General features: G+C 44.6%; 1 protein-coding gene across 1 annotated transcript in view; it reads left to right on the top strand.

Annotated features, from left to right (window-relative positions):
- Positions 1–7,740: 7,740 nt before the first annotated feature.
- T265_01803 (hypothetical protein) overlaps positions 7,741–27,431 on the top strand; it is a gene marked incomplete at both ends in the record, with an annotated part of 22,765 nt that continues 3,074 nt past the window's right edge. The window contains 5 exons of the mRNA XM_009165913.1: positions 7,741–8,010; positions 8,056–8,262; positions 16,940–17,125; positions 20,015–20,474; positions 25,174–25,537. Coding sequence (XP_009164177.1) covers positions 7,792–8,010; positions 8,056–8,262; positions 16,940–17,125; positions 20,015–20,474; positions 25,174–25,537 — 1,436 coding nt within the window. The remainder of the gene's footprint in view (positions 8,011–8,055; positions 8,263–16,939; positions 17,126–20,014; positions 20,475–25,173; positions 25,538–27,431) is intronic.

The following is a 27,431-nucleotide window of genomic DNA, read 5'->3' as shown; positions in this document are numbered from 1 at the left end:
TATATATATAACTAAACGAACTTTATGGTTGTACGGCAGTGAAGCATCAGTGCCAACACTGATATTGCTGTCACTGATGATGATGATGATGATGATGTACCTCCCTGGGTTGGCATGGCAGTCAGACACCGAAAGGGTGTTACGGCCGAGTTATTATTACTGTTACATTTATTTTGTGGATCAGAGTTGTGTCTGCCGGGTGTGGAAAACCGAAGTTCTCTGTATTTAGCCATGTACACCCCCGAAAAATTACGCGGATCTAGTTGAAACATCAGATCAGTAATGCTGCGGTACGCCAACTGGTAGTTTTCCCTCGATAGATCAGCTGGTCACACTCCACAGGTCCTATTGATTAGGTTGTGTATTTCGTATGCCAGAAGACCTTCGCAAAGCTTTGTTCATCCAGACATGTATTGGAATGAGTCGACTCAGGGTCGACTTACGCAGTACTGTCCATTACAGTCCATTTAAATTCTGCCGCCCACCCGGATGGGGACCTCGGAACGAGACTAAACTAATGGTTAGCGACCCTAATTGATATGATTGTCACGCAACCAATGGCACTCATTCAACAAAGATATCACCACTGCGTAGCACTCACTCCCTGCCATGCCGAACAAACAGAACCGTTAAACGTCAGTGAACTAACTTGGCCAAAGTATCCAGCGAGTGACTATCGTTCATTTATTTTCCCAATTCTCCGTGAGATGGCTCATTAGCTATAGTGCGAAGCTACTGAGCGGAAGGTCCGTGGTTCGAACCCGACCCATGCGTCTCGACTTCTCCTGTCTAGGTTTGGTCAACCTGGCACCATCCCTGTCCCTGTTCCCCCTTCGGATGGTATGGCAATCAGGCACCGAAATTGTGTTACAGCTAAACGACTATCTTTTTGTTCTCTGTGAGCCATTATGCGTCGTATTGTAGTTCGCAGTGAGTCAGGAAAAGACATAAGCAGTGACACGGGTGTATTGTGTACACGTGGCCCACTGGTCCGCTTTCGTGACGGGTATGCAAACAACTGAGTCCATATCCAGTCAACCCACAACGCTCACCTAAGTAAATCAATCGGATGCACTCAATCAACCACTCAAGTCACACGCCAGATCAATGGTGAGACAACGAACGGGCACGCACACGCGCAAACTCTGGCGCGTCGAATCAGCTACTACACTTCGGTACACGGTTCGTAACTGACGAAGTGAACTGAACTGCACTTATGTTGTCCATTGACTCAGCCTTGAGCGAGGTTCACACGGCTGAACACCAACAGGGACTCCAATGTGATCTAAAATTCATCACACACTAGGCCACTGACGAGGAACTTCCAGGGAACATAGGTGTAGAGGCTGCAAACATTCACGTCGGTTGCGAACTGAAAAACTGGGCCGAAACTGTTTGACTCTGACAAGTCTTGCAGTAGCACTCTACATTTTTCCTGTGTGAAGCGGATACCGAAACATAAAGCAGAATTATTTGGATTATTTAATGTTGTTTTAATTTCGGCGAAATTACACCCGAGAAGTCTTATGTCGTCTGGCTATGTTGTTTCTGGGCGAACTGTCTAAGAGCATTTCGGCTCCATATGCCTTAGCGCCTGGAAGTGTGATCTATTCGGGCTCATTCGGCGAACGAGAAGCGCTGTTATTGCCATCCTTGAAGGTGGTATAAATTCGGCCGGTCATCCGAACACTTTGGAAGCACATTTGGATGGTCGATTCGGAGTCGATACTCGACAACAGAGAGCGACTCATCCAGTTGTGCTCGGAAAGCCGACTGTTCCTTGCCAGCATGAAACGTCAGCCCCTCGTAACCTGGTGGTCGCCAAGTGCAAGCCACCGGTGACCCAATAGGATCATGTGGCTAACAGCCACCGGTGGAGAGCCACAGCCAGTCAACAGAATGTCCCAAAGAAGAAGCCCTCATCCCTGTTACTGCGGGGCTTGGCACTTCGTCAGACTTTGCCCTTACAAGTAGTAACATCGGTGCCGACAATGCAAGACCATGGGTTACAAAGACGGATACTCTCAGGCACGGTCATCCAGTACATCCCGTGGCGCCCTCAAGCAGAAACCACGTCTCCAGAATTCCAAGCCGATGAACTCCACTTTGAGTCTGCTGGCAACGTTTCAAGTCAGTTCCCAATCTCACCAGAAGTTCCTCACTGTCCTGGTCAATGGACGTTTGATCCGACTGCAGTTGGACACTGCTTCGGACATCACTCTTATATCGGAGAAACTTTGGAACATGCTTGGGCGACCTCCTGTCCGACGGTCCTGCAGAACTACCATCAGTGCCTATGGTGGTGAGTTGCGACTTTCCGGAGAATTGAAATGCTGTGTCTCATTCACGGGAATGACATTCACTGGGTTGTGTTACGTGACCGCCGAAGCGATTTTTCTTGCTCTCAACTGGTTTAATCTTCTGGGTTTGACAGATGTCCCGATTAATTCCATCTGCGATGCGGTCGTTGCGGCCCCGGAAGAGACTGTCATCGATGACCACGCCAGCCAGCAGTTGCTCCAACCCGGGTTTTGGAGGCACTGATTTCCCCAACAGATCCCCTGCACCTAAACCCAGTTATTCTGAGGAGCAACTGGTGATCAGTATAAGGCTACAGAATTTGTCTACCTTCACTGTACTGTGAGAATTAAGTTTCGTACGTATATCGGTATAACCAGACGATCTAGAAATCCAGATTTCAGCGAAGCGTAACGACCAGCACGTATGTATTCGAGTTGGCGAATATGTACAGCATATGGAATATTAAAACAAGAGAATAATGAATAGAGCAATGAATAGAGTATCAGTCATGTTCATCACATCCGCCACACCTTGAATGAGCGTGTGGATGTTTATAGTCCAATGGTGGTCTTGACCGCAATCTTTCGGATCTTCTTGGAATGGAAACTTCAGACTCTTCAAGGTCGTGTGTTCTTCAGATACGTTTTGTTCAGATACCATAAGATCATCTACAAAGGATTCATTAGTATTTGAAACAGCAGGAGTGCCGTTGACAGACTGACCTCTGGTATTGAACTCAACCTGGTCAATGTGTCTCCGATGACAAGAGAGATCATCCAAATCGAGAATTGTGACCATTCGTTTGCCATTTGATAAAAGTACTGATCCTGTAGCAGGTCGTAAATAATTACCCTTGAAAAATGTAACATCAGCCGTTTTGGCACAGTCAAGACTTGTACGCAACGAACAAGATTTAAATAGAAGCGCGGGACTCTTCCCAGTAACGGAATGAACGGCGTTCCTGTATTGCCCTAGAAAATGATCAATCCCACGGTCCAATTCCACAAAAGTAGTAGGAGAGAGTGAATTAATGACAGACTTAAGTGTTCGGACAAAATTTTCAGCAAGTCCATTCGACTGGGGATGTCGCAGAGCAGTAAACAGATGTCGACATCCAAGACCTTTTAACCAATCCGAGGAATTTCGCAGTGAAGTTTGTGCCGTTTTCAGTGACCAAAACAGTTGGTACAACTTCATGGCTGAACACTTTCCTCAATGCTTGCTGTATGATCTTCATCTCGCCTACAAGCATTCAGAAGGTGCTGAGCGGAAATTTCATTTTCGGTTGTACACGAATTTTTCGCAAGGTTGCAATAGCTGATTCATAATCCTTGCAGCTTTTCATGCTTTTCAGACTGGAATACTGCCAGGTTGCGCAAGCACAGCATTAGGATCGGTATCAAACTGTTCAGGACGTAAGAATCGGTCCATTGTTAGCTGAAAATTTTTGATGAAGAAATTGTTGTGTTTGACGAGGAATGGAGTGCGATAACGCTCAGGGTGAGAACGGAATTCCTGGAGGCGCAGAAACTACGCTTTATTCACCCGAATCTTTGACACTAAGCTGAAGCGAGAAAGTGATTTAGCAATCAACAATGAAACGCTTTGAGAAAACAGAGCAGATGTGCAACAGGCAAATATCCTAAACAGCGTGGCCTGTGAAACATATCTCATCCATTTTAGGAGACCTCAAACTATTCAATGTACCTCAGGGTTGCTAATCCGATGTTCCCACCAGACCGACCACTGCTTCGGAAGTATCGATGATGTCACACTGGCGTCACAGGGCTCAGGTCGGCAAAAGCTTCGTTGGCATTCCTAACTGGAAAATTGGTAGTGTTTCTAGTTATTCCATCGTAACCCACACAACTGCGCAGGTGAATAAATTTGCCTACCAAGTTGATTGGCTGGCCTGCAAACTGGAGGTTTGGGTTTAATCCAGCCAGTTCTGTAACAGCACCTTACCACACTTTCCAGATGTAAAGGTCATACTGAACTGTGCAACAGAAGTATTTAGATGATCTAAATGGCTTGCATTTTTGCGTGACCAGAACCAAGGGCGACGTTATCATCCGCGTTCAATATCTGTGAGTGAGCATCCGAGCGTGTTTCAATCCCAGTGGTTTCAGAGACAGGCCAAGAAGACTCAAGCATCAGGTCAATAACGAAGTTAGAGAAGAATTGTGAGAAAGGGCAGCCTTGCCCTACAATACGGCGTTATAAACTCGGGCGCAACTTACTGCATGCCTTCACCGACCATCTGTTTTCGTACACAATAAGATAAAAATTTTGGAGGAATACTCTCGATCACCAGACACAGCCGTAGTGTGTGGTGCTTTACAGAGAAAAGCAGCCTTCAGATCAAGAACGACCATCTTTCGAAAGATTGGCGCTGTTCAGGAACTTGTTTCGAAACAATGCTATAATCGACGCACCCTCGGCTAGAACAAAAGCCAGCTTGATTCTCACTAATCTGCCTCTCAGAATAATTTATCAACCCGCGAAACTAAATATCAGGTAACACCCGTAATGCCGTGGTGGTTTTCATGTAACAATCTCGCACCTTTTTTAAAGATTGAGGTCACGGTCGATGCTTTCCATTTTACTGGCTTTTTTTCTTTGAACAACACCGTACATGCAAACTACCCACCATTTTAGTATTGTTGGATTTCTAAGGCGCATTCAACTCATTTGGCTGGTCTGTTCTCCTTGACACGCGTATCTAGCAAAGAATGCCTCGGAAGTTCGTGGACATAATACGGTCTTTGTATTCTCAGACTTCCGGACGTGTGAGAGTATGCGAAGAGCTCTAAAAAAAGCCTTCATACACAAAGCAGTGTCTTTCAGGGATGTCCATTCTCTCCACTTCTATTTAATTTCGCAACGGACGAGATAATGAAACAAATGCTTCAAACCCCGAAGTTCAAATAACTTCTGACGAAAACCTTGAAATATGCAGGCGACATCGCTCTCGTCTTCGAAGACGAGGAAAAGGCGCGGGTGTTTTTGCATGAACTGAGCAGAGTCATCCTGTCCTTTGGCGTGCACTTTGCACCCACAGTGTATAAGGTCGTGCTCGTGGACGTGCAGGGAGACTTACCGGAAGTTGTGGAGCGTTTTACGTATCTTGGGAGTTGTATTAGTTCTGATTGTAGTGTGACAAATGAGGTGAATGCACGAATCTGCAAGGCTCGGGTCGCGTTTGCTAATTTGAGACACCTGTGGTGTCAGAATGGTAAACCCCCGAATCTCATGGGACGTGTGTATCAGGCTACAGTGTGGGCTGTTTTGTTGTATGACTCTGAGACTTAGCCTGCTCCAGCAGTGGAAATGAGACATCTTCAGCTGTTTGATAACCGTTCTCTCAGAACCATAGCTCATGTAGGTTTGTGTCGGCGGATCCGTAACAAGACAGTTAGAAAGCAAGTTTTCGGTTGTGCAACGCTGCCTTCCCTTGAAGAATGTGTCTAGCACCAGAAGCTGCGTTCGTTATGCCACATATTGCTTATACTGAAGAGAGTGTAGTTTTCCTTCCTCAATTCAGAGTGGCGGAAGGAGAGAGGTGGTGATCTCTTGACTTGGCAGAGAGATATGAAAAAGATTACGGAACGTCTGGGTCTATTCGGTGCCACTCGCTATTCAGGATGGGGACTGCTCGATCCCCACTGTGCTTGGTTGGAAGCGCTGCAGGATGTGGCTACTAAGCGATGTTAGTTGCGTCCTTGTTGTCAGTTTCTATCCAGGTTACCTGAATGGGTGTCTGGAAGTGTGGGCACCTGTGAATGATTGTGGTAGGCTCGCACTGTGTCCCTTCCCCGTCTACTTTTATTCTTCACAATAAGGCGTCCAAATAAATCATGATTTTACGGCAGCGGAGCATCATTGTTGAATACTGATTTCACGCTTTCATTGATGATAGTGGTAATTTTTCCTCTTCAATTTCATCTTTGATGCGATTATGATAGGCTCACTGTCAGCCTCTAATGCCTGTGGGTTTGAAGCACTTCCGGGCCTCCGGTTACAGCTATCTAGTATGCAGATGACATAGCTCTTCTTGGATATGAGCTTGTGGTAATGGATGGAATATTAGATAATCTAAATAATTCTTTCTCATGATTTGGCGTGCTCTTCACATCTGCAAGCTGATATTCCCATCTGGATTTGGAAGACCAAAGAAGCCTGCGTGAACCCCAATCATTTGTGGTGTAGGCGCGACATCAGGTTGTCCGTCATGGATCGAGTTTTCAGTCCTATGATGCTTGTATTATTATGCGAGCCAGAAACCTGGCTGCTTTGCGCTGAGGACGTCAAGTTTTTCGTGGTCGACCATCGATTTCTTCGGAGCATTGAGCGAGTCTGGTGAGAACACTTGACTAGTAGTGCTGAAGTACGTTGAATGGTTTTCGGAAGAAATAACTCACCCACGATGGATGAATTAATCGCACACCATAATTTGGCCTGGCTTTGTCACGTGCTCCGTATGCCAGTTGACCGACTTCCTCGCTCTTTTCGCGTAACCTCCAGAGGATAGAAACGGGCCAGGGGAGATCAAGCAATGACTTAACAGCGAAGTGTGTAGAAAGAAATCGTTCAGCTGTAGCACCCTTTCGGTGCCTAACTGCCATGTCACCCGAAGGTTGCACGAGGGCTGGGATACTGCCAGGTTTCCCAAGTCTAGACAGGGGAGTCGAGCGGTAGAGGCCGGGTTCGAACAATGGACTTTCTGGTCGTTAAATTCGCACTGAGACACCACTCCTCGATACGGGATACATCAATGATTGGGGACATGTTCAGACACGTCCCAGTCGTTTCCTCAGTGGTGTGTGTTTTCAAAGTGTCTCCCACAATTCACAACTCCCCAATCAGTGACAGTTGTAACCGCTATGTGGGACATGCGCGGTTTTTACAGCTGATGGTGACGATAATTCATCATGGCACAGAAATTGTTTTTGGCGAAATTGGGAAGGATGGTTTCTTCTGTGATATGCTAAGGATTCCCGTTTGTTGCAAGTATTGCCTGGCACCACCGCGTATTTTTCCGCTGCGATTTTCCGTTGTCACGCACCACTCACTTATGTGTAACTAAAATTATCCTGCTGCCATGTCTAGCAGAAACGATCCGATGTATGCGGTTTTACCGCTTAATTCGTAAGCGCTGCCGCCAACGGAATTAATGACCCACTCCGCTAATTAAAAGTACAACTATTTGCTCTGAGTGCTCTCTCTTGGAAGAGGTGGAATATCGCGTCCGATCTCCTGTCTTTTAGCATGAGTATATCTGTTTCCTTTACGGCTTGTTTGATGATTTATCAGTGCACCTTAATCGCAATTTTTATTTTGTGCATAGTACTCTTTCTGAGTGATGTTTTCCGTCCGCCTTCATTGACTTTCTTCGTTCATCATTATTTGGCGTATAAATTCGTTCTAGGTTTTCTCTAGGCTTACCCGACACGTGACTTTCCTTGTGTGCCACACTACACTGTAGGATTGATGATGCTGGACAACACTTCTGAAGTTGATCTCGAGTCAGATACTAGCTCAGTTGATGGCATCAAGGAGAATATTGCAACCAACGAACAACTATGCCACCGAGTGGAATCTTTGCAACAGGAGAACCGAGTTTTGAAGACCGAAATAGAAACGCTAAAGTTGAAAATCAGGGGACTGAACGAAGTAAATCAACAGCTTCGACAGAACAGCGTCAATATCGTAGGTTCATAATCCATGATTTTTTGTTACTCACTATCTTTCTAGCAAGCGAGGGCGGAACAGGAAGAAGAGTACATCAGTAATACTCTGCTGAAAAAGATCACGGAGTTGAAGAAAGAGAAGGAATCCCTAGCTATCAATTATGAACAAGAAGAGGAATGTCTTACAAACGAACTTAATCGCAAATTCACACAATTACGACAAGAAAAAGTGGCCCTCGAGCGTACGTTAGCTCGCGAACAAGAAGATCAGGTAATTCGTTGCTTTCGGTCTTCCTGTAGGATCCTTCAGTTAAGTCGTATTCTTCCAAGCCAGTCCTTTGTCTTGTGAATAATAATGTTACTTCAGCCATAGTAAGGTCACAGCAGTCTGATTTTCGACCTATCCTTATTCTGGAGCAGACCACTATCTCCAGTCCAGCGAAATCCGTTCAAATCGGGTTTACCTCCGGATGTTTCAGGTAGCGTTTTGTGAGTGGTATAGAATTTCCCACATCATCCAAAGTAAATGTTCCAGGTTCGTTGATATTTCTTATAAGGAGTGACCGTGAGAACTGATTATAGTGGTCCCTTCTGGAGATCGCTCCTCAGGTGAAGGTCGGCCTACTCATTTTCGCTATATGGTTGTTCGCTGACTCATAATTTGAGTTTGGACAATGTTTGCGACTCAGATTGAACTCGTTGACCTCGTTTGAGATTTTCCTTCAAATCGGGAAGTAAACGCATTATGCTTCTTGAGGTTTGAATGTCCGTCTTCTGCGAAAGCCCACGAATTGGTGCGCTTTTATGCCGCGTTTCAAACTCGTAACGACGTTATTTGGCATTTCCGATTTCGTACCCGTTTGAAGAGTTTGACTGGTCCTTGTCCAATGACGCGGATACGTAAAGAACATTAGCTAATATACAATTTAAGCGTGGATTTTGTAATATGCCAAGGCTCCCATGTTTTATAAGTGTTGTGAATCAAATGATATTCAACAGTAAGGTATTCACTTTCGCGTCATATGCCGATGAAATATGCAGTCCGGCTTCCAAATGGGACCAAATAGTCTGAGTCGTTAACGTGCTGTTGTGCACGGTTTGATTAGCAGAACACTCGATTTGTATTTATCACGAAGATGGAACCTTTCTGCTACGCGGGCCGAAAGCGTACCTATCAGCTCATACCGCAACGTGAGCAAGCAGGAATATCTAGCATTCAACTTACCTGCGTAACATTATAGTGTTTCCATATGATTTTCTGTTGTTGGTTTATTTGTGCCACGACCTTTTTTTTGCTTGGTATACGTGGTGTGGTATGAGCATGTTATAAAGTGTTGTAATTACAAGCACGCATTCGCATCTACCCACACACCACCATACGAGTACGCACTATTCGCTCAGTTTAATTATGAACTCTGTTGTTAATCGACCGTAGTTCAGTGCCACTTGAACTATTATTGCCGGTTGTACGGACGTTCGGCTGTGGACTGCGCACAATAAATCCTGTTAGGGTCACTCTGTTGATTTGGGAATTCGAATCGTGGGAATCAGGTATCAGGATCCAGATACGCATGTAAATCATATTAGTATGTGTTTTTGTTCACGAAATTTGATCGGGAGTCTGTCCATTTCATTGACATTCCTTATTACATATGATATTTATGGTTAATTTAGTACTCAGGACTTGTCTTCAATATCATACAGTTCTGAGAGCCAGTTGGAGGTAGAATAATCTCCCTCATGTTTGTCAGTCCGAGGTAAGGGTGCCCCCAAAGTCTTTCAATGTGTGCATCATTTCAGAGTTAAACAACACGACTTTATTGGGTTACTGTAACCGTCATTCTAATATTCCTTCAGTCCTCCAAATATTCCCCGACGAGAGGCTGAATTGTCTTGTCTAGCCACTTTCAAATGGCGAGTAAGGAAAGGAAGCCTTTTGTCACATTGATCAACGAGTAGAGGTTATTTAACTAGTGATCGGTCTGCGTCCGCCATCTACTACCCAAGGCCACGACACTCCTGGCTTCAGCAAAATTCCTGCGGCTTCGCTATTTCGTGATGATGATCTCATCCTTTCACTTACTACCCCAAACAACTTTGTTTCCATTAAGCGGTATTCAATGAAGTCCTTTACGATTGAGCCGAACTGTCCGTATTTCATTTTTGGGAGGCAGTAGTGTCTCCTTTCGTGTGAAGCAATCATATTAAGTTCCTGGACCATGACGACCGGCTTAACAGGTATGTAACTGTGCAGTCGTGTAAAGATTCACCCTGTCATCAGTTTCATGAATTTCTAGTGTTGAAACGACTGGACCAACTACCGTTGAGTCTACGCTTAATGGTTCACTACCGTTCATGTCAACTGTGGAGCCATTTCTTCCTATTGTGAGTTCATTTGACAAGCTCATTCGTCAGTACCGGCAATGTGAATTATAGGTAACCGGTGTGGCCAAATCTGTCTCGCCCCGAATTAAACAGAAACTGACTGCCCCGTCAAGCATTGTGTGTTCGACTAATTACGAAAAGACTCGGTTGAAACTCCAGAAAATTGAGTTTTTTACTTGCCTTCGCGGAGACTGGACACAGAGGTCTCTTTGGGGGCACTTCACTCAATAATCTCATTACCGTGACTGAGGAAATTAGTGTAATATTATACACTTGTGTAGTGGTTGTCCCTGCCGTTTGGGTAGCTACGCATTTGAGCTTAACTACTAGCTACTAAACAGCGAATGACGAAGACGTTAGTATAGATGAATGAACGCAGCGGGAACTCGATGACTTCCATTCTCGTGTCCCTTGATCCGCTTAATGATAAGGGATTACCTGCAGGACGGCCGATGAGGTGTGACCGTTTTATTTACTTTCATTAGTCGACAAGGTAAAGCTTACTCGTTAGATGGCATGGTAAGAACATCGAAAGAAACGTACAGAGTCATGTGCCACGAATTTCGGGTGGAGTTTCATACCGTGTCTGACAGATGATTTATGTAAACAGGCTATGTGCACGTAAAGCTGGTTTGTTCATTTTCAACGGTAGAGTTTCATTGATTGCTAGTTCTCTGGAGTTTTCGAAGAGAGCAACGACTGTAAACGACCGAGTTGGGTCAACCGAGTGACCTGTCACTAAAATGTGCTTGGTAATCAATAGAGGTGAGTTATCAGACTGAGTGATTTGATTGAAGCCTATCACATAATTTGGCGCGTGTCGGGCCATTTTGTTTGAAATACATTCGATTACTCTGCCGCTCTGTTACTCCAGCCAGTGGTATCAGGTCCTTATTTGGTCATGTGTCTGTGCGCGAGACAGCTACCTTTCTGCGTGAAATGAGAACATATTGCCAAGTATCTCTCTGACAAAATCCTCCTCCTATTACTGATCGTGAGGTAATCAGGCGATCTCTAGCTTGATCATACTGTTGAGGGGATAAGTTCATGAGCTCCATTCTCTCTTCATACCTCACGTTCTGTAACCGGTCTACCAGATTTGTGGCAGCCTTTGCACCGTACTCTGTGATTCTCCGGGTATACAGGAAGATGCTGCTCGTTCACCTTACCCTGGACATGGGCGGGCGTGTGTGGCACATATTTTTAAAAGCTGCTAACATAAGCTTGCTAAAAGATATACGTATGCAAACAAGCATACCTCTGGCCGACGCGCCAACCCGATTTTTGTGGGCTTGACAGGATTAGACAGGATTGGTTTTGGTGAAGTCCATATTGGTGAGAACGAATCAAGTTATTCTTCGCCAAATGTTGATGCACCCAACTAGCTATGATTCCTTCTGCGGCATTGCAGGCTACACAAATTGAAGTAACCCATCGGTACTTTCCAGGAATGTGTTTGTTTCCAGATTTGAAAACTGCGCTAACGCTTGCAGCCTCCGATTGAATCGATAGTAATTATTCTCTACGAGAGGTTGTAATCAGCTTAGTGTACTGGCGGGGAAGCTCGCTAGTTCCTTTATTAAAAAGGGTGGATGCCGCCACATCTAGGCGATTTAGACAGCTGCGGACAGTAGCAATGCCTCTTCAGCCAGCAGTTCGTGCGTGCATGGTAAAACTCCGGTTTCTTTGTCATGTCTGAAGGTGCATTTCGCTGCGCGGCTTCCGCTTTGTGCTCAGCAGACTTACTGGGCCCACACCCCCTTTTTTGAGGAAAGGTGTTGCCCTTTCTCTGTTGTGCTGGTGATGGTACACAAACTAACGTTTCAGCATGTTTTTATTCTATTACAAGTCGCGGCGATTTGCAATCCTAATCACCGTACACCGGTTCCCTATCCATCTAAAGTGATCTAACCTTCCTCCGTGCCTTTTGATGGCAAGAAACTATCAACAGTTTACAAGCAAATCTAAGCGACGGTCATTTGGTTGAACCCATTCATTTGCAGTCAAGTCCCTTAATACTAGGATTTACTGTTTCATTGGTGAAGATGAACAAACTGGTTTCATACGCACAGATGCTGTTGACTGAATCCTTCTGTGGTACGACACTGACCTTTGCCATATCTTGCATTACCTGACTTCGCATTCACTTGCATTTACTGTTCCCCCACTTTGTCGACTGATGATATTAGACTAAATGAAAATATCTTAACCTGTGTTTCTTCACCTTTCTTGTTAATTCGACATGTATTGAATTAGTCTGTGTTGGTATTTCCTATCCTTCGTCTTCATTACCTTCACTTGGTTCAGCATCTGGCAAAGGTTCGAAAGAATGTTTCTAAACACGAATCAGGGCTGACTTTTTGTTGTTGAAACTCAGTGTTTTCACTCATCTCAAGGGTCTTTTTATTTCTGAAAGATTGCTCCTTATAGAGGTGGCACTTCAAAGGGGGTTTATGTTTCATTGCCCAAATCACATTAGTGGCACATTTCTCTTTAGTTCAAACAGCTGGAAAATGTGGAAGTGCACTATCTTAGTTCTTCGTAGGTGCGGAGCGCCTAAGGTCGCTTGTACTGGGGACTGTCAATCGAAATTCCAAATTGCCTATGAGGGAGGTTTATAGAATAGGCCGTCCTGAGCTTTCGATGTGTCTGGAGGAGATGAGGAGCGGAATGGCAACTCACTGTGAATCTTAGCTTGGAGAAAACCCCTAAATAGTAAGATGAACCCTTGCTACCCGTAACCCCCACATGGACCACTGCAGTCACCAGACACGCTGTATTATCGTCCGTTTTCGCTAAATGGTTATGCGTGCTACTCAATATCGCAACCAGTTCTGTTTAACGTGACACCGTGTTTGAACACAATGATGTTGAATGGTCCTGTAACATCACTTACATATGAATTATGTGCTAATTGGAAAGCTGTGCATCAATCTGCGTGAAAGATCCACCTTGTCCAACTCATTCTTTGAAAAATTCGGTCCAACCATAAAGCCGTTGATTCGATAATTAGGACCATATGGGTATGCTGTTTGACATGTTAAATCCACGCGTTGGTCTCCTTTGAACTATGACATTAACATTCACATCCATTCGCATCTGTATATGTTGCGGACTAAAATTATAGGATCCACTCAACAGTTCAGCACAGCCATTCCAACTGATGAAATGTCGTTCATCCCGTGCCAGGTATGTTTCCTCTTCCTAACTAGTTGGTTGTTTTTGTTGAGTATAAAGTAGGGAAGTCATATATTGAAGACCCCAACTATGATGTCACTACGGCTGTCACAGTCACTCATTATTGAGATCGTCATGAGGTCCCAGTCCAGGAAAGCAGGAGTTTTCAGCGAAGCAGGGTTTTTAACCCTAGAAGCATCTGAAAATTTATCATTCTATTTACATCAAAGTAGTTTTTCACTTGTAACCCGAACAGCTACAGAGCGAAAAGAGTGAGTAACGGGCTGATTTGCATTCGGAGGAGAGTAATCTTCATTTGATATCCCGGTTACTGATGAACTATCAAGTTTAGTAGTTTTGTGGCAGCATGATTCGAACTAACCTACCACCAACAGAACAACCGACTTCGTATTGCATTTTCGACCCTTCATCAACTTTTGAGGCTTAGGCAGATAAAAGTATTCCTATTTTGCTGTGGTGTCTTCAAAGGCAGCCTTAACATAAAGGAGTCCGTTTCCATGCGTTCTAAACATCCTCTCTTGTCAGTCTTCCGTTCACTTTCCAGTCGCTATCATTGCATTGCTTCCATAAAGATCCTGTGGCAACATACCTTAATCCTTCAAAAATTTGCTGACTGGTTGTCCGAAAATTACTGTACTATACTACGGGCCTGTGATTCAGTCATCAGCATAGATGTGAAGCATTCCATTATGCTGTGATCGATGGACCTTTTTTCATGAACCAAATACTAGCTGTACGCTAGCATGCTTGGTTCTCACCCCTGGATTCCAGGTTCATTCATTAATGTTATCTTTCTATACTTATAGCGTTCGTTGAATCACGGAATCAGCTGATTTGTGATGGAAACACCTCTACCCTAGTTTCTGCAACGCGGCGGTAAATAAGGACACCCCAATCCCCTATTTATCGTTTTTGGTTGGACTACGTTTGGAAACATCCAACTGCAGGTTGCTTTATGCAATAAATGAAGCAGGCAGCCATGCATCTTTAGCGTTTTTCTGGTCGTGTACTGAGATTTTGCTACCTACGCTGACAACAAATCAGTGCACTCGTGGTAGAACCATGCGATATTGCCACTGTGACGATTATGCCCCAGATATGGACGAAACAGAAGACGTTTGAAGCGCATGTGAAACGATTCGGGAATAGATAAGCTTGGCACGCTATATGCACTGATTTGGATGTCATTCGGGAATAGATAAGCTTGGCACGCTATATCAACCCAACTAATGCACTGATTTGGATGTCACCTAAAAATGGATGAATAGACAGCATTGGTATCGTAAGCCGACAGGCCGATGTTTTGGATGCAAACGCGACTATTAATATCAAAGGCTCGACAGGAGCCATTCTGCGTACACTTACCTACGACCTTCATGTTTCATTACCGATTCTTGGATCGACCACCGCTGATTCTGGACGGTAATTGTCGTGCGTTGTGAAGGGTCCTCTGATGTACGTAAATTAAGTAGCGTAACGATTGCAGTGTGACCAGCTGATCCGTCGAAAGGGAGCTACTCTTTCTAGGGCCTTGTTGCACTCATCAACATTGCTGATACAATTTTCTCAAAAGACCTGGCAAACCTTCGGGGACTCCGGTAGTCGAACACAGACCTTTTTCGAACATTTGCTTCACGGGACAGTCATTTGTGAGGTCCATAAACTGGGGCAGTTCGTAATGTAGTAACCAAACTGATTTCATTTCGGCGTCAGTGCTGTCGGATGTATGCTGGCGCCTTTGGCCCTTTAGAGAACTAATTTCATCTTGCTAGTCAGCCGGCAAGTATGCAGTCGTCAACATAGGTAAACCTTTCTGCCATATCTATCTGTTCATCTGAAAGCATGATGCATGAGTTTGACTTTGTTTGGTCTTGCAGCAGTGCTTTACACTGTGTCTGTGAAGTGCATTCGGAGTCGTGCAACATACTTATTAAGGTTAAGATAGCTTGCACTTCTAAAGGACGTTCTTCCCAGCAACCCCCAGGCAGTATTTCGAATTTTGAGCTGTTATGGGCGTTTAAAGGGGATTCAAAGTGCATGTAGGAAAAGTGTTTGAAAACTAAAGGCGAGATTTGTTCGCCTCCTCCGGTTTGGTGAATGACTTATTTTTCTACTGAATGTCACTCAAACTTAAGGGATTTGATACTGCGATATGTCAATTAAATTTTGTTGCACGAGCTAACTGCCAGACCTATTCCCGACTTGACGATTGATACAACGTCCCAAATACGCTCCACCTTCGAATTACACGAAGGTGAAAGTAACACGAATATCAAGTAATTAAGGTAGTTTTATCTAATGCAGTGTACATAGTCCGTCAGATTCGCGGTTGCTAGGCGAGAGTCACTCTTCCTATTATTTTATATCCATAGGATAGATCGTTTGACGGATGTCAAAAGACGGATCATTGTGAATGGGACACAAGATGTACAACTGGTTAGCATGTGGAGAGTGGTTCTAGGCCAGGCTTTTGACTTGAACGGGGTCGTCAGCAGAAATAGCTCAAGCTGACCGAAATGCGTGTCATCTCACTCCACTATAACACCTATGAAACCAGACAGACGGTGACACCCAGGTGGAAGTTTAAAGTGAAGCGCCATGAACCGGAAGACTAAGGATAGAAACCCGATAAAGACGGCTTTAACTCATCTCAGTCCATCGGTCCGAAAACCTGGGCACCCGCACCAACCGATAACACCATTATTAATAGAGATTCAACACTAGTCTAGTGTTCTAGTCGAAAGAGAGCTTGCTGGTTGGTTCTCCGTCTTCGTTAAAACTCGGCGAGTCGAATACCTTACTACCGTAGCCTGATGAAACTTTTCTACCAAAAGCCAAATGTTTCCTAGCTATAATCCCAAAAATTTCCTAAAAGGACACTCTTGAAACGTAGACCAAAAATTTTTTAAAGGACAGTTTGTCACCAATAGACGAGGAGTAAGAAGTGCGTTCAAAGTTTTTAAGAAAATTGATGCAGTGACTGCCTGAACCACCAAAATTTCGCGAAATCCCTTATCTCGAGAAGTTCATAGACTGTGGCCTATTGTGAGATGCTGACGTTGTAAATAGGCCGGAATACGGATAATCTTTTTAACGTGAACACGTGCACCAGAAAACTTAACAGACTCGAAGAGATTCCCTTATCACGCGAAACTACTTACTCGGTCAATTTCCTAGAATAGGTGGCTTTAACCATGCCCAATAAGGAACAGTTGGTCTGCCCTCGTTCCGGGATTCACTATTGGTCGCTTCTACCGTCACTGATCCTGACACATATGTTTGCAATCATTTCGTTTTTCATCTCTTCCTGAACCTTACCTCATTGCTAAGTTTTATGTCAGTCAACTCATTTCCTCATCTTTTAGGTAAGCAAGCTGAAACTTCGAATCGAGAAGTTGGAAACGGATATGCATAATAAACAGGAATGTTTGGATCGATTGCGCAGGGAGAAAATCGAATTGGAGAACGCACTGGAACAAGAACAGGAGGCTTTGGTTAATCGCCTATGGAAGAAGATGGAGAAATTGGAAAATGAGAAACGTACGCTTCAGGTGTGTTCCACATAGTATGGTGTGAGGGAATCTCTCACATGGATTAACATAACAATAGTTGTATCCATAGGTTTCAGTAGTTCATCAAGTATGAGAAAGGACCTTAATTTTACCAAATCTTCAACGTGCATCTCATACCTAGAATGCCAACCTGAACTACTAATATAATGAAAAGAAACTAGAAAGCTAAGAAAAGTAAGAGCCCTTGGTTTCTCGACATTGTTGGCTCGAACACTTTTTGGTGGTTGCCTTTCTGAGGAATCAGCTGTTTATTACAGAGGAACAGAGACCATGCTGTGGTCACAAATAAGCAACTTGAGCAACTGTCTCCAAGCGTATTTCTGTCATTCTGGATGGCTATGCGTTAGCACTGAGAAGCTACTATGTATCTAACCAGTTACTTTATTGGAGGCCTTTTACATTACCCGTCACATCACACAACTGTGGCCTTTGGATTACGGGTATGGAAGTCCGCTTCGCCGTCCTGGCGCGTGGCCACATTATGTCACTACCATAGTGGACAAAAAACATCACTTCTGTACACCGACGCTTCACTGCCGTACGACCATAATTTACTTGGAGAAGTTTCAGAAAAGACTACAATATGAGAGAAAATGGATACGGTTCTAGCCAGCTGCCGACATTCGAAGATGCCCATATCTCCAGGGTCCCATTCAAACAGCCTGCACAGAAAATAAGGACAAAACCTTGAAGCGTTGCAAGCCAAGTGAATGGAGCATCGTGTCGATTGGTTGGTTACGTCGCTTTCATACTTTTCTGCGATCTCACTAATTGATGTCGCAATCAATCAGACGAGAACCGATTCTTGAGTTTTTATGCACTCATCTTACCCGCCACTACAGTCGGATCCAATACTTCCAAAATGTGTAAAATGCCCCGCATATTCGAGTGTCTTTCTTTACATTGCAAGTGGCTTGTTCCGTGACTGTATACCCAGCGGCATGACCTTGCATTTTTCGCATGTGAAGCGCATGCCAGTTGATCCAAAAAGCCAATGATTTGTTTTCCCCTAAGACAACCGAAATGACGGCTGCATATTGCCGGCTGACAAGGTACTCTCCAGTAAGTGATTCTGCACCCGATTTTTGTAGACCTTCCATAATTAGTTTCATATTCACGTAAACAGTACCGCGTACGTCACCACAAGTTCCAAAGTCTGAAATCACGAAGAATTTACTATGTTCACAAACATGTGGGGTATTTGTTGTTTTAGCAGGCGTGTTAAACAGAACAGACCTTGGAAATATAGGAACGCCAAGGTTGTGGATCGCTTCCCTGTCTTCCTGAAAACATGAAAATGTGGTCAACCCTACTTGTTCAGGGGTGAAATCCCACTTGCTGCTCTTTGGTTGGTGTTTTTCGGTCGATGTTCAAGGGACAAAGAATAAGAGCTAGTAAACTTTTTTTGACGGGCTATGCTGCACTAAATGTTCTCTTCGACCTGTTCTCGTGACCACCACATTCATTCTAGTGCCCCCTTATGAAAATAAGCACTATCACCCATCTGCCTTTTCGTGCGTAAGCCATAGCAATGGCACGAACTGAGCCGTCCTATGTAGTCACCCTGGCTAGCTAAGCCGTCGACTAGGATCGATGAAACTTGAGTTCCTGTTGCATTTGCGACGTTTCTTCTTTCTGGAGCCCTCGTCCACTGAAACTGAGTAGTCATCGATTTACTGTGCAGGATATGCGTCTGGTTCACTCAACGATCAGCGATTTCCGCATGAAGTAAAAAACGATTAAAAAACTGCTCCGAAACTACAGGTACTATAGTTTTCACTGGTCTGGTATCCGGCCGGGATATGACCTCACATGATAAATTGCAGTAGAATGGCTGACTGGAAACCGCACAGTCCTCTTGGTTGGCATGACAGATTGAAGGATGCGGTGCTTTGATGTGCTTCAGGGCCAGTGATCTACAAGTACAGGTTGTCTGACATGAGAGACTGCTAGATGGCCCTCAGTGGTGTCGGAATGAGTAGGCCGAGATGCCTCAGTGGTTAAGGTGCAAGCATATTCACGGCAAGGTCCGTGTCTCGAACCCAACCCTGGCATCTCGACTGCTGCTGTCTAGACTTGGGCAACGTGGCAGTATCCCAGCCCTGGCGCACCATTCATGTGGCATGGCATCTGGGCGCCAAAAGGGTAATGAACAATTACTAAATAGGAGTGGCTCAGGCGCAATGTGCTACAAGGTGGCCAATTACCAACATGAAAACTATTGAATACCTCGGTCAAATCGAAGACAGCCGCTCCGATTTCGTGCGTTTTCACGGAGCTGAAAACAATAAGTAGCGTCTCCCAGGTCGACTGTCGCAAAATAATTTGATCAGAAGCCTGCTAAAATTCGTTTAACTGTAGGATCCTTTCGGTGCCTAACTGCCATGCCACCAAAAGGTAACACGAGGTCTGGGATACTGCCAGGTTGCCCAAGCCTGTGGTTTATGCCCAGCCATTGGCCTTGCCACACGCGTTCATAATTTTGGAGTTGTAATATCTGTCTTAGTTTACCAGTGATCTTGACGGAGGACCCAACGACTGGGAATTTGGATAAGCGTTTTGACTACCGACATTGCCTTCCTTTTCAAGCGTATGTGGTAAACGTCGTCACTAATGTTTTCTTTAACCGGTCATCATTTTCAATAGTCGAACTGGTAAGTGTTTTCTAGCAGTGGGAATCACCCGACTTAGCTGGACTTATAGCTGAGTTTCATTCACATGTGGCGCATGAGCTCAATAAATGTTCCCTATAAGCTATTGTTTTCTCTCAATACATGTTGATGTATGGGGTTGAATGGATCAGTCGTCCCGCGGCATATTTCTTCATTTTACTGGGCATGATTCTTTGTTGGTTCAACTGGTGTGCAGGATAAACTCGAATCACTGGGTGCTCTTCTATCCGGGAGTTCAAGTAACCAAAGTCTGGGCAGTGGCACCCAACAGAGTACGTCTGGCAACACCAACGTTGTACCTACTTGCGTTGCTGTATCGATGGCTCCTTCTGCACCAAATGTTCCAACTACGCGACCGACCAGCAGTGGTCATGGAAGTCTTCGGGCTTCACTTCACAACCACGGGGCACCCTCGTCCGCACCTTCAGCGGCGGTTTCTTCCAGTTCTCCCCTTCTGTGCACCGTCCCCGCCCCCTTAGGATCAACTACTGACGCTGTGCGATCCTCTATTCCAAACTCCGGAGTCTCAACTGCGTTAGATGTGTCATCAGGAGATGTGAGGCAGTCAAGCGCAAACGCGAATACAAACGAAGTTAACCGGATTCATACCGGAGATGTGGCTACCGCTCAAAGTCCAATGGACGTTGATAACTATGGTATGTGTCAGTATTTCGGAAAAAGTATTTCCGACGGTTTTCTAGTCACCCCTACCATTGACATCCACACCCGACCCAACTGGGCAATTGATTCTTGTGAGACAGGAAATAACGGTTGTGTCCTAATGTCCTTTACTTGTTTACTGGCGAAATTCGCCATTCAAGGATTATCGCTGAGTTGCTCTCCGGAATCATACATCCTCATCTGAGGGTCCCTAACCTTTTAAGTTAACCTCCCAAAAAAACAAATTTTGGAGAGCACTCAGCCGATTAATCGGTTTTCGTCTTTTTATTCTGTATGCTTATTTACGCTCTCAGTCGATTTTTCTTGGTTTTACTCATGGGTCAGTTCCAGCCGCCTGCTTACTGCTCCTCTTTTGTGCTCGGTGGTATTCACATTGCACCAGCTGTTCGTCTCTGGCGATCGCGGTATAGTGAGGATCATAAACGAGAGATTCAATTGAGTCTCCCATGAAAACCAAATTGATTTTCAGATGACTATATTTCTCGAAAACAGTGCAATTCGGGTTCAAGTAGATCATAAGGTTGACGGAAACTCGGGGACTGCGCCTACCTGATGAGCCCCAAGAAGGGCGAAACCGGTCATGGGCTGTCGAAGAGTTTTCAGCAACCTTGTGAGTAGTTTCCTTTAGTGAGGATGAACTTTAACCACAAGGCGTTGGTATACGATTGTTTTTAGTTCTGAACTTGACTGAGCCCTGGAGAAGACCAGTTTTTTTGCTGCGTATAGCTGTGGCATTTCACTTCCTATTGGGTCTTATGTCCCTCCCTATATTTGTGCCGCTATACTGACTTTAGCAGAAAGTTTTTCGATCGGTGCGTGGTAATCCATTTTGAAAAGCCATCTATCAACGTCGAACTGTGCACAGTCTATGTGATTTGTGTGGACGGATGCAGTGTTCAGCGTATCGTTGAGTTTGACAGAAAACCAGCCGACGAACATCGTGGATGTGGATTCATTACAGAAGTATCACCCATGTTTTCGAGAAATAGACTCATTTGCAAATCAATCTGGTTTTCACGAGAGACTCAACTGATTCTCTCGCTTATGATATTCTACAACTCAATGTGCTTCACACAGGCCGCCTCATGTTTCAGCACATTCAATTGTAGAATATCATAAACGAGAGATTCAGTTGAGTCTCTCGTAAAAACCAAATTGATTTGCAAATTAGTGTATATCTCAAAAACAGTCTAATTTGGGTTCAAGTAGAACATAAGGTTGACGGAAGCTCGGGGATCGCGTCTACCTGATGAGCCCCAAGAAGGGTGAAACCGGTCGTGGGCTGTCGAAGAGTTTTCAGCAACCTTGTGAGTAGTTTCCTTTTTGAAAATTTCACCCATGCTCTTTATGATGTACTAGAATTCTTGACGAACTGTTCATTATTCCATCTCATTTGCTCTGTTGGTGCAGTAGCCCGTTCGGAAACGTCACAGTTATTTTTATTGACTTGATAGTGTGTAACTTGTGTTTGCCCATGAAACACTGCACAGTCCCACTAGCTTTACTAGTTTGAAAGCCGGGAACCTTTTTTGTTGTTTGTGAGCACATTTGTCAACCGTAAAATTAGCGAAATGTTTTGAACCGTATCGTTTGACATCCACACATTAGGCGTTAAATTGGAGCATTTGATCTTGATCATGATGGTGAAGCGCTGAACCTGTCTGAGCTTGTGGCAAAGTTGGGAAAAACGGCCACTGGTTGCATTTAACAAATTATCCTCAGATTACTCAGAACTCTGAACTATAAGTCTCGGAAATAACGTATCTTAACTAGATTATGTTTCAGCAAGGTGGTTCCTGTTGTGTATGTTATTCGACTTCTTCAAATGATGTTGCTTTTCTCTATGTCGTATTGGACGGGTTTGCTTGTGTCTGTGACGGAATGCCTACCCTAAAAACTCTATGGTTTCGGGCAATCCCACGGATTGTTAGGGTGCTAACAATCTGGATCTTCACGGACCATATCTGTCGGAATCGCAAATATCCTGAATAACCAACTTGATTCGATAGCGCATTCAGGTATACATGCGAAGCCTTCAAATCGTTCGGCGGTATCACAAAGCGCTGTAGCTTGGACTAGTAAGACACGAAAGCACTTTCGAGGAGGCCAGTGCAACTGCCGACTCCTCTCCCCGTGACATCAGCTTATCTGTCAAGGGTGAAGTTCGCAACACTTCTGAAACATCCACATTGCTTTATGAATCAGAAACCTAGCCAGTACCTACCGACGACGTCGAAACACTTCCAATGTTTAACAATGGTGTCCCCGAAGCGTTGACCATATCTGATGCGAACATCGATTCAACAATGCCGAGGTTCGCCGATTGGTTTTTGGAGGAAGAGCTTGTGTTCTTCATGAATTACAGGTCGGAGAACAAGTTACCTCACAGTTCCTTCTTACGCGAGCCGGTGGAAACGACCTGAAGTTGATCTGCTAATTATTTGGCAACAAAGTATGAGGGCCACGATCAGTTAATCCGTTCGGGTCCTTCATGAACTTGGATCTTGGGACTTACTCATCAGTCTCTGTTACCACTAGCAAGCATGTACAAACTAGTGGCGGACACTAATTGAAGCTTATGACTTTCAATACAAACTCCTTAGGTTCCTCTTTCGCTAGTGAGGTCTACCGACTCGAACCTAGACCACTTGTTTCAATGCATGGCTGGCATTACGTCCAATCTGCTTCTGGACGAAACCGTAGCAAATTGAACCAACGCATTCGGTCCATACCTGACATACTGACGTAAACCGTATGACTGATTTTCATCACTAACAGACTTTCGTAAGTTGGTCATCTAGTTTGTTGAAGACAACCGATCCTTAAACCACCGTTTGCGACTACGCTAGTCTGATCACCGCATCTCCATTACGCACCAAGTTTTCTTTACGGTAGGTGTTCGTAAGGGCAAACACCAACTGCTTTTTGGAGGAATGTGCAGATTTAATTGGCATTATGATATATTGGTTCCATTTGCTTTTAAACACATCGGCTTAACAGAAGAGAACACTGAATGTTAGCAGATAGTCAAGTTGCTGCTGATGCTAGTGATGTATTGGAGCAAGTCCGGATGATCTTCAGTTGCCGGTCGCCAAGACAATGAGGAATAACTGATGGCATTGTGAAATAGGGTTTGCCACTTTGGAGCACAAACAAAATTGAGATTAACTGAGCCCTTTGTGCGCTCGTTTGCTGTCCAATGTCAAACGGGTTCGGCCATTGTGTTTCTTCGGGGACATGGGCAAGTTCTGGTAGAGTATCATTAGACTCTTCTTTCTCCCAGGACGTGGAAAACTTGCACAAGCAGTTGTGGCTACCAGACACGACTTTTAGCGAGACATTCACTCCTCGTTCTTCTAAATAGGATTTAATTAACTAGTCTATAGACTATCGTCATAGGTATCTTCACTGACATTTCCATTCATGTGCAACTAGCACGAATGATGAGGTAGTCTGAAGTGGATATAAACCTTCCACAAGAACGTAGCGTAGCTCGCATGGTCACGCGAAGCCACCTTAAGAACACTGTCACGGGGAACCAAGTTCCAGGTCACACTACTAATAGTTTATGCACTAAAACTGGGCTGTCTGTCCGGCATCTGTACTTAATAGGTCTTGACTGTGCAATGTAGGGAAATAGATGCACTTAACCCGGCTGAATCTGTTCTCAAACATTTTCCCCGGTGCTTTCGTATCTTATCAGACGTGAGCTGCTTACGGCGTATTCGTAATTCGTTGCATAGCAATAAGTCAGAACAAGATGAGTATCAAACAAGGTTAGGTTAGGGCGTTTGGCGTGTGTACTGTACATGCCAAACCACCGTCTAAATAAAGCGTTCGTTTTAATTCCAAGCCCTTGTCGGCGAAAATTTCGCAGAGAGTACAGTAGGCTCTTCGCACCTTCTGGGTTAAAGCCCACCCAATTCGTTTTGCACGTGATTGCCGAGCGGCGGATCCTAGTTGTTTGTATGCTTCTATTCCCTGGCCAGACAGCCGAGCTAACGTTCGTCTGCTATATTGGGCTTGTGTTGAGAAAGGTTCGCGAAGATGTTGGTTCGATGCTACTTATGGCATCTTGCTATGATATAATGCTCACCTGTGCTTTTTTGTTATTCTAAAGTAGGATTGCCCTTTTCCTGATCGCTTTCCTCGTGGATCTGAGGTTTCTGTGTTATGCACTGTTTATTTTATGGCGTCCCTGCTTCTCTTTTGTATGGCTGCTGGAAACACCGACTACACTGGTAATTTGTTCATTAAGGCCCGTAATTAGCGCGTGAATAACTTTGAAGTTCGATAAGGATCGGTGGTGTACAAGTGGAAGAGCCAGCAGAGTAATATTGGGAAGGAGCAACTCACACTGGATGTCTTTTTCACGGCGCATTACTCATTCAGGAGTAGTATTCAGCTGTACGTATATATGGCCGCGACTTAAAATAAGCCAAGGCCTACTCTTCGATGTGTGTTTTCGTCTCGCAAATTTGCGCGTTGAGGCCTTCGTGGATGCCATTTGTCACATCGGAAAAATACCAGTGAATCTAATCGGATCGAACGGCGAATTGACTGGTTCTCTCTTTTGCCATCTCAAAATTATTTGACATGAATTCGTGATTGGTCATCTTTATGTTCATTTTAAATGTGCTTATTCCTAAATGTGAAATCTTTATTTTTTATCAGATCACAGTGGCTCTACCAGTCCTTGCCGAACTAAGATACCTAATTTTGTACAGAAAATCCCCGGAGATAGTACCAAAATAACTGTTGGTCCCCCGAAACCAGAGCAACCGACCAACTGGAGCTCTTTTATTACTGAAGCCTATGTGAACCAGCTGCGGGAGGAAGTCGGGCATCTTAAAAAGCTTCTCGAGCAACAGGAGGCAGAAAACGCCAGCAAAATGCCTGTGTATGAATCAGAGGAGCGCTCAGCTGTTGAAGAGAATCGCCGACTGAGAAAACTGTTGCAAATGGAACGGGAACGACGAGAGGCCTTATCGCGGCAGCTAAGCGAGAGCGAATCCAGTTTGGAAATGGAAGATGAACGGTAAACCCTAATTTCTCATTATTGTTATCTTTATCGTCGCAGCTTACGGCTTCTACTTTACCCCACATACAACGCAAACATTGTTTTTGGAAAGAACCATGGCTTATTCAGTTTCTTGGTTACCTTTATAGCAGTTAAAAAGATTCTTCCTGATTAGCATCCCTTCTCTATGCGATAATGTATGCCCCTCAGAATTGCACGACGGTGGTGTCTGGCATATATTCTGTCGAAGCTTTCCGGTTAGTCCTACCAACAAGGAGTAGATGATGGTCCATCCATTCCACCTTATCAGATTCCGATATGCTGAATGCGTGAAGTCCTTAGTGAAACTTGCCACTAGTCATTTCGCCGAGTTTTCTCAGTCACTTATTTGAATGCCTTATTGTGAAGAACAGAATAAAGGTGAACAGGTTAGGGAGTTTGTGCTAGCTTACTACAATCATTCCGAAATGCCTACACCTCAAGACGCTCATTTAGGCGTTCTGGATAGAAACTGACCGCAAAAACGCCATTGACATTGATTAGTCACCATATTTCGCTGTCTCCCCAACCAGGCGCAGTGGGGACCACACCATGCAATCTTGACAAATAAGGTCCAGTTTACGCCAACTTACTCGTCTTAACAACACTGAAATAACCCGATACACAGTGTGTAATTAACGGTTGTTGGGATCGTCGGATTCGCAATTGACGTAGTGAAATGCTGTTTTTCGGGGAACAGGGCGGTGGTACATGTCGGTGGCGCGTCTTTGTCCTTCGCCAAACAAAAATGTTGCTTGTGGCTAGTCGAAGGATCGGATGAGATTGTGTTCACATTTGCCGTTCTTTTTTTGTTCATCCAAACCAAAGACACTACCAGACCGTCGATTCTCACCTATCAAAGATTATCCACAATGCGTACATCCGGCTGTCCCCGATAGTTATGTACCACCATACTTCGCCGCACTAGCGTGCTACAACAAGTTCGTTCCCCGAGTTTTACTTTTGCCTAGATAGCGCATCGATGTGCTGACGAAATCACTGCATACGTTGCTGTTGGTAACACAGTCTACCGTCCGTACGTAAACGGCGTTGCAGCATGCTGCAGCGCACCGATCGGTATTTCAATGTTTCACTATGCTTACCGGATTTTCCGGTGCACATAGTTCGGAGTCTCTGGAATTCATGATTTTGTGCATGGGAAAAACGTTGTTTGAAAGCAGACGTGTCTCATCGAATTATTGTTGGTGTAGCCGGTGTTGTCTCTGCTTGGACATTCACTCCACCACTTGGTGCGAACCAGATGACAGACCTTGGTGTCAGGAAGGCATAAAAGTTAGTGAGGTTGTGCGTCCTTAATTTCATTCATCCTTGTCCTAACAGTCAATTGTGTCAACACCTCAAAAATTACATCCGAACTGGGTACTTGTACCTGACAATGTGTAGTGGAAACTAGATAATCGGATAGCTGATCAAGTCCTGCAGTCAGTAAGTATTTTTGTTATCCTGGTTTGAGAACAACAGGGGCTTCGTGTTCAGCTCTTTTTCGTTCGTACAAACCAGCGCAACGCATACAGGCATCAATGTTTTTTTTCAAACGAGCTTCGGTGCATCTATCACTGGATGTGCAAAGCAAATTTGTTTCAGGCTTCGGCTGAGTAAATATTCAGAGAATGATGCTACTACTGTACGGCCGCTAACCGATGTCAGTGGCTTTCGTGCTTTTTGATTTCTGTCCAGACAGTCTGATTAGGTGTTTGTGGCTTAGGTGCCTCGAATGTTTGTTGTAGGTTACCTTCCACCCGCACTGTTCAAAGACGGGGGTGAAGTCCTCAGTCAGCGCTTGTCCGATCTGTTTGCTTGCATTTGGGAAAAGGAGTCTGTCCCAGACAACTGGGGAGAATCGGTGATAGTG

The sequence above is a fragment of the Opisthorchis viverrini genome, assembly GCF_000715545.1.
Source record: "Opisthorchis viverrini unplaced genomic scaffold opera_v5_20, whole genome shotgun sequence".
In the NCBI taxonomy this organism is placed as follows: Eukaryota; Metazoa; Platyhelminthes; class Trematoda; order Opisthorchiida; family Opisthorchiidae; genus Opisthorchis; species Opisthorchis viverrini.
This window is presented reverse-complemented; position numbering and strand designations above follow the sequence as displayed.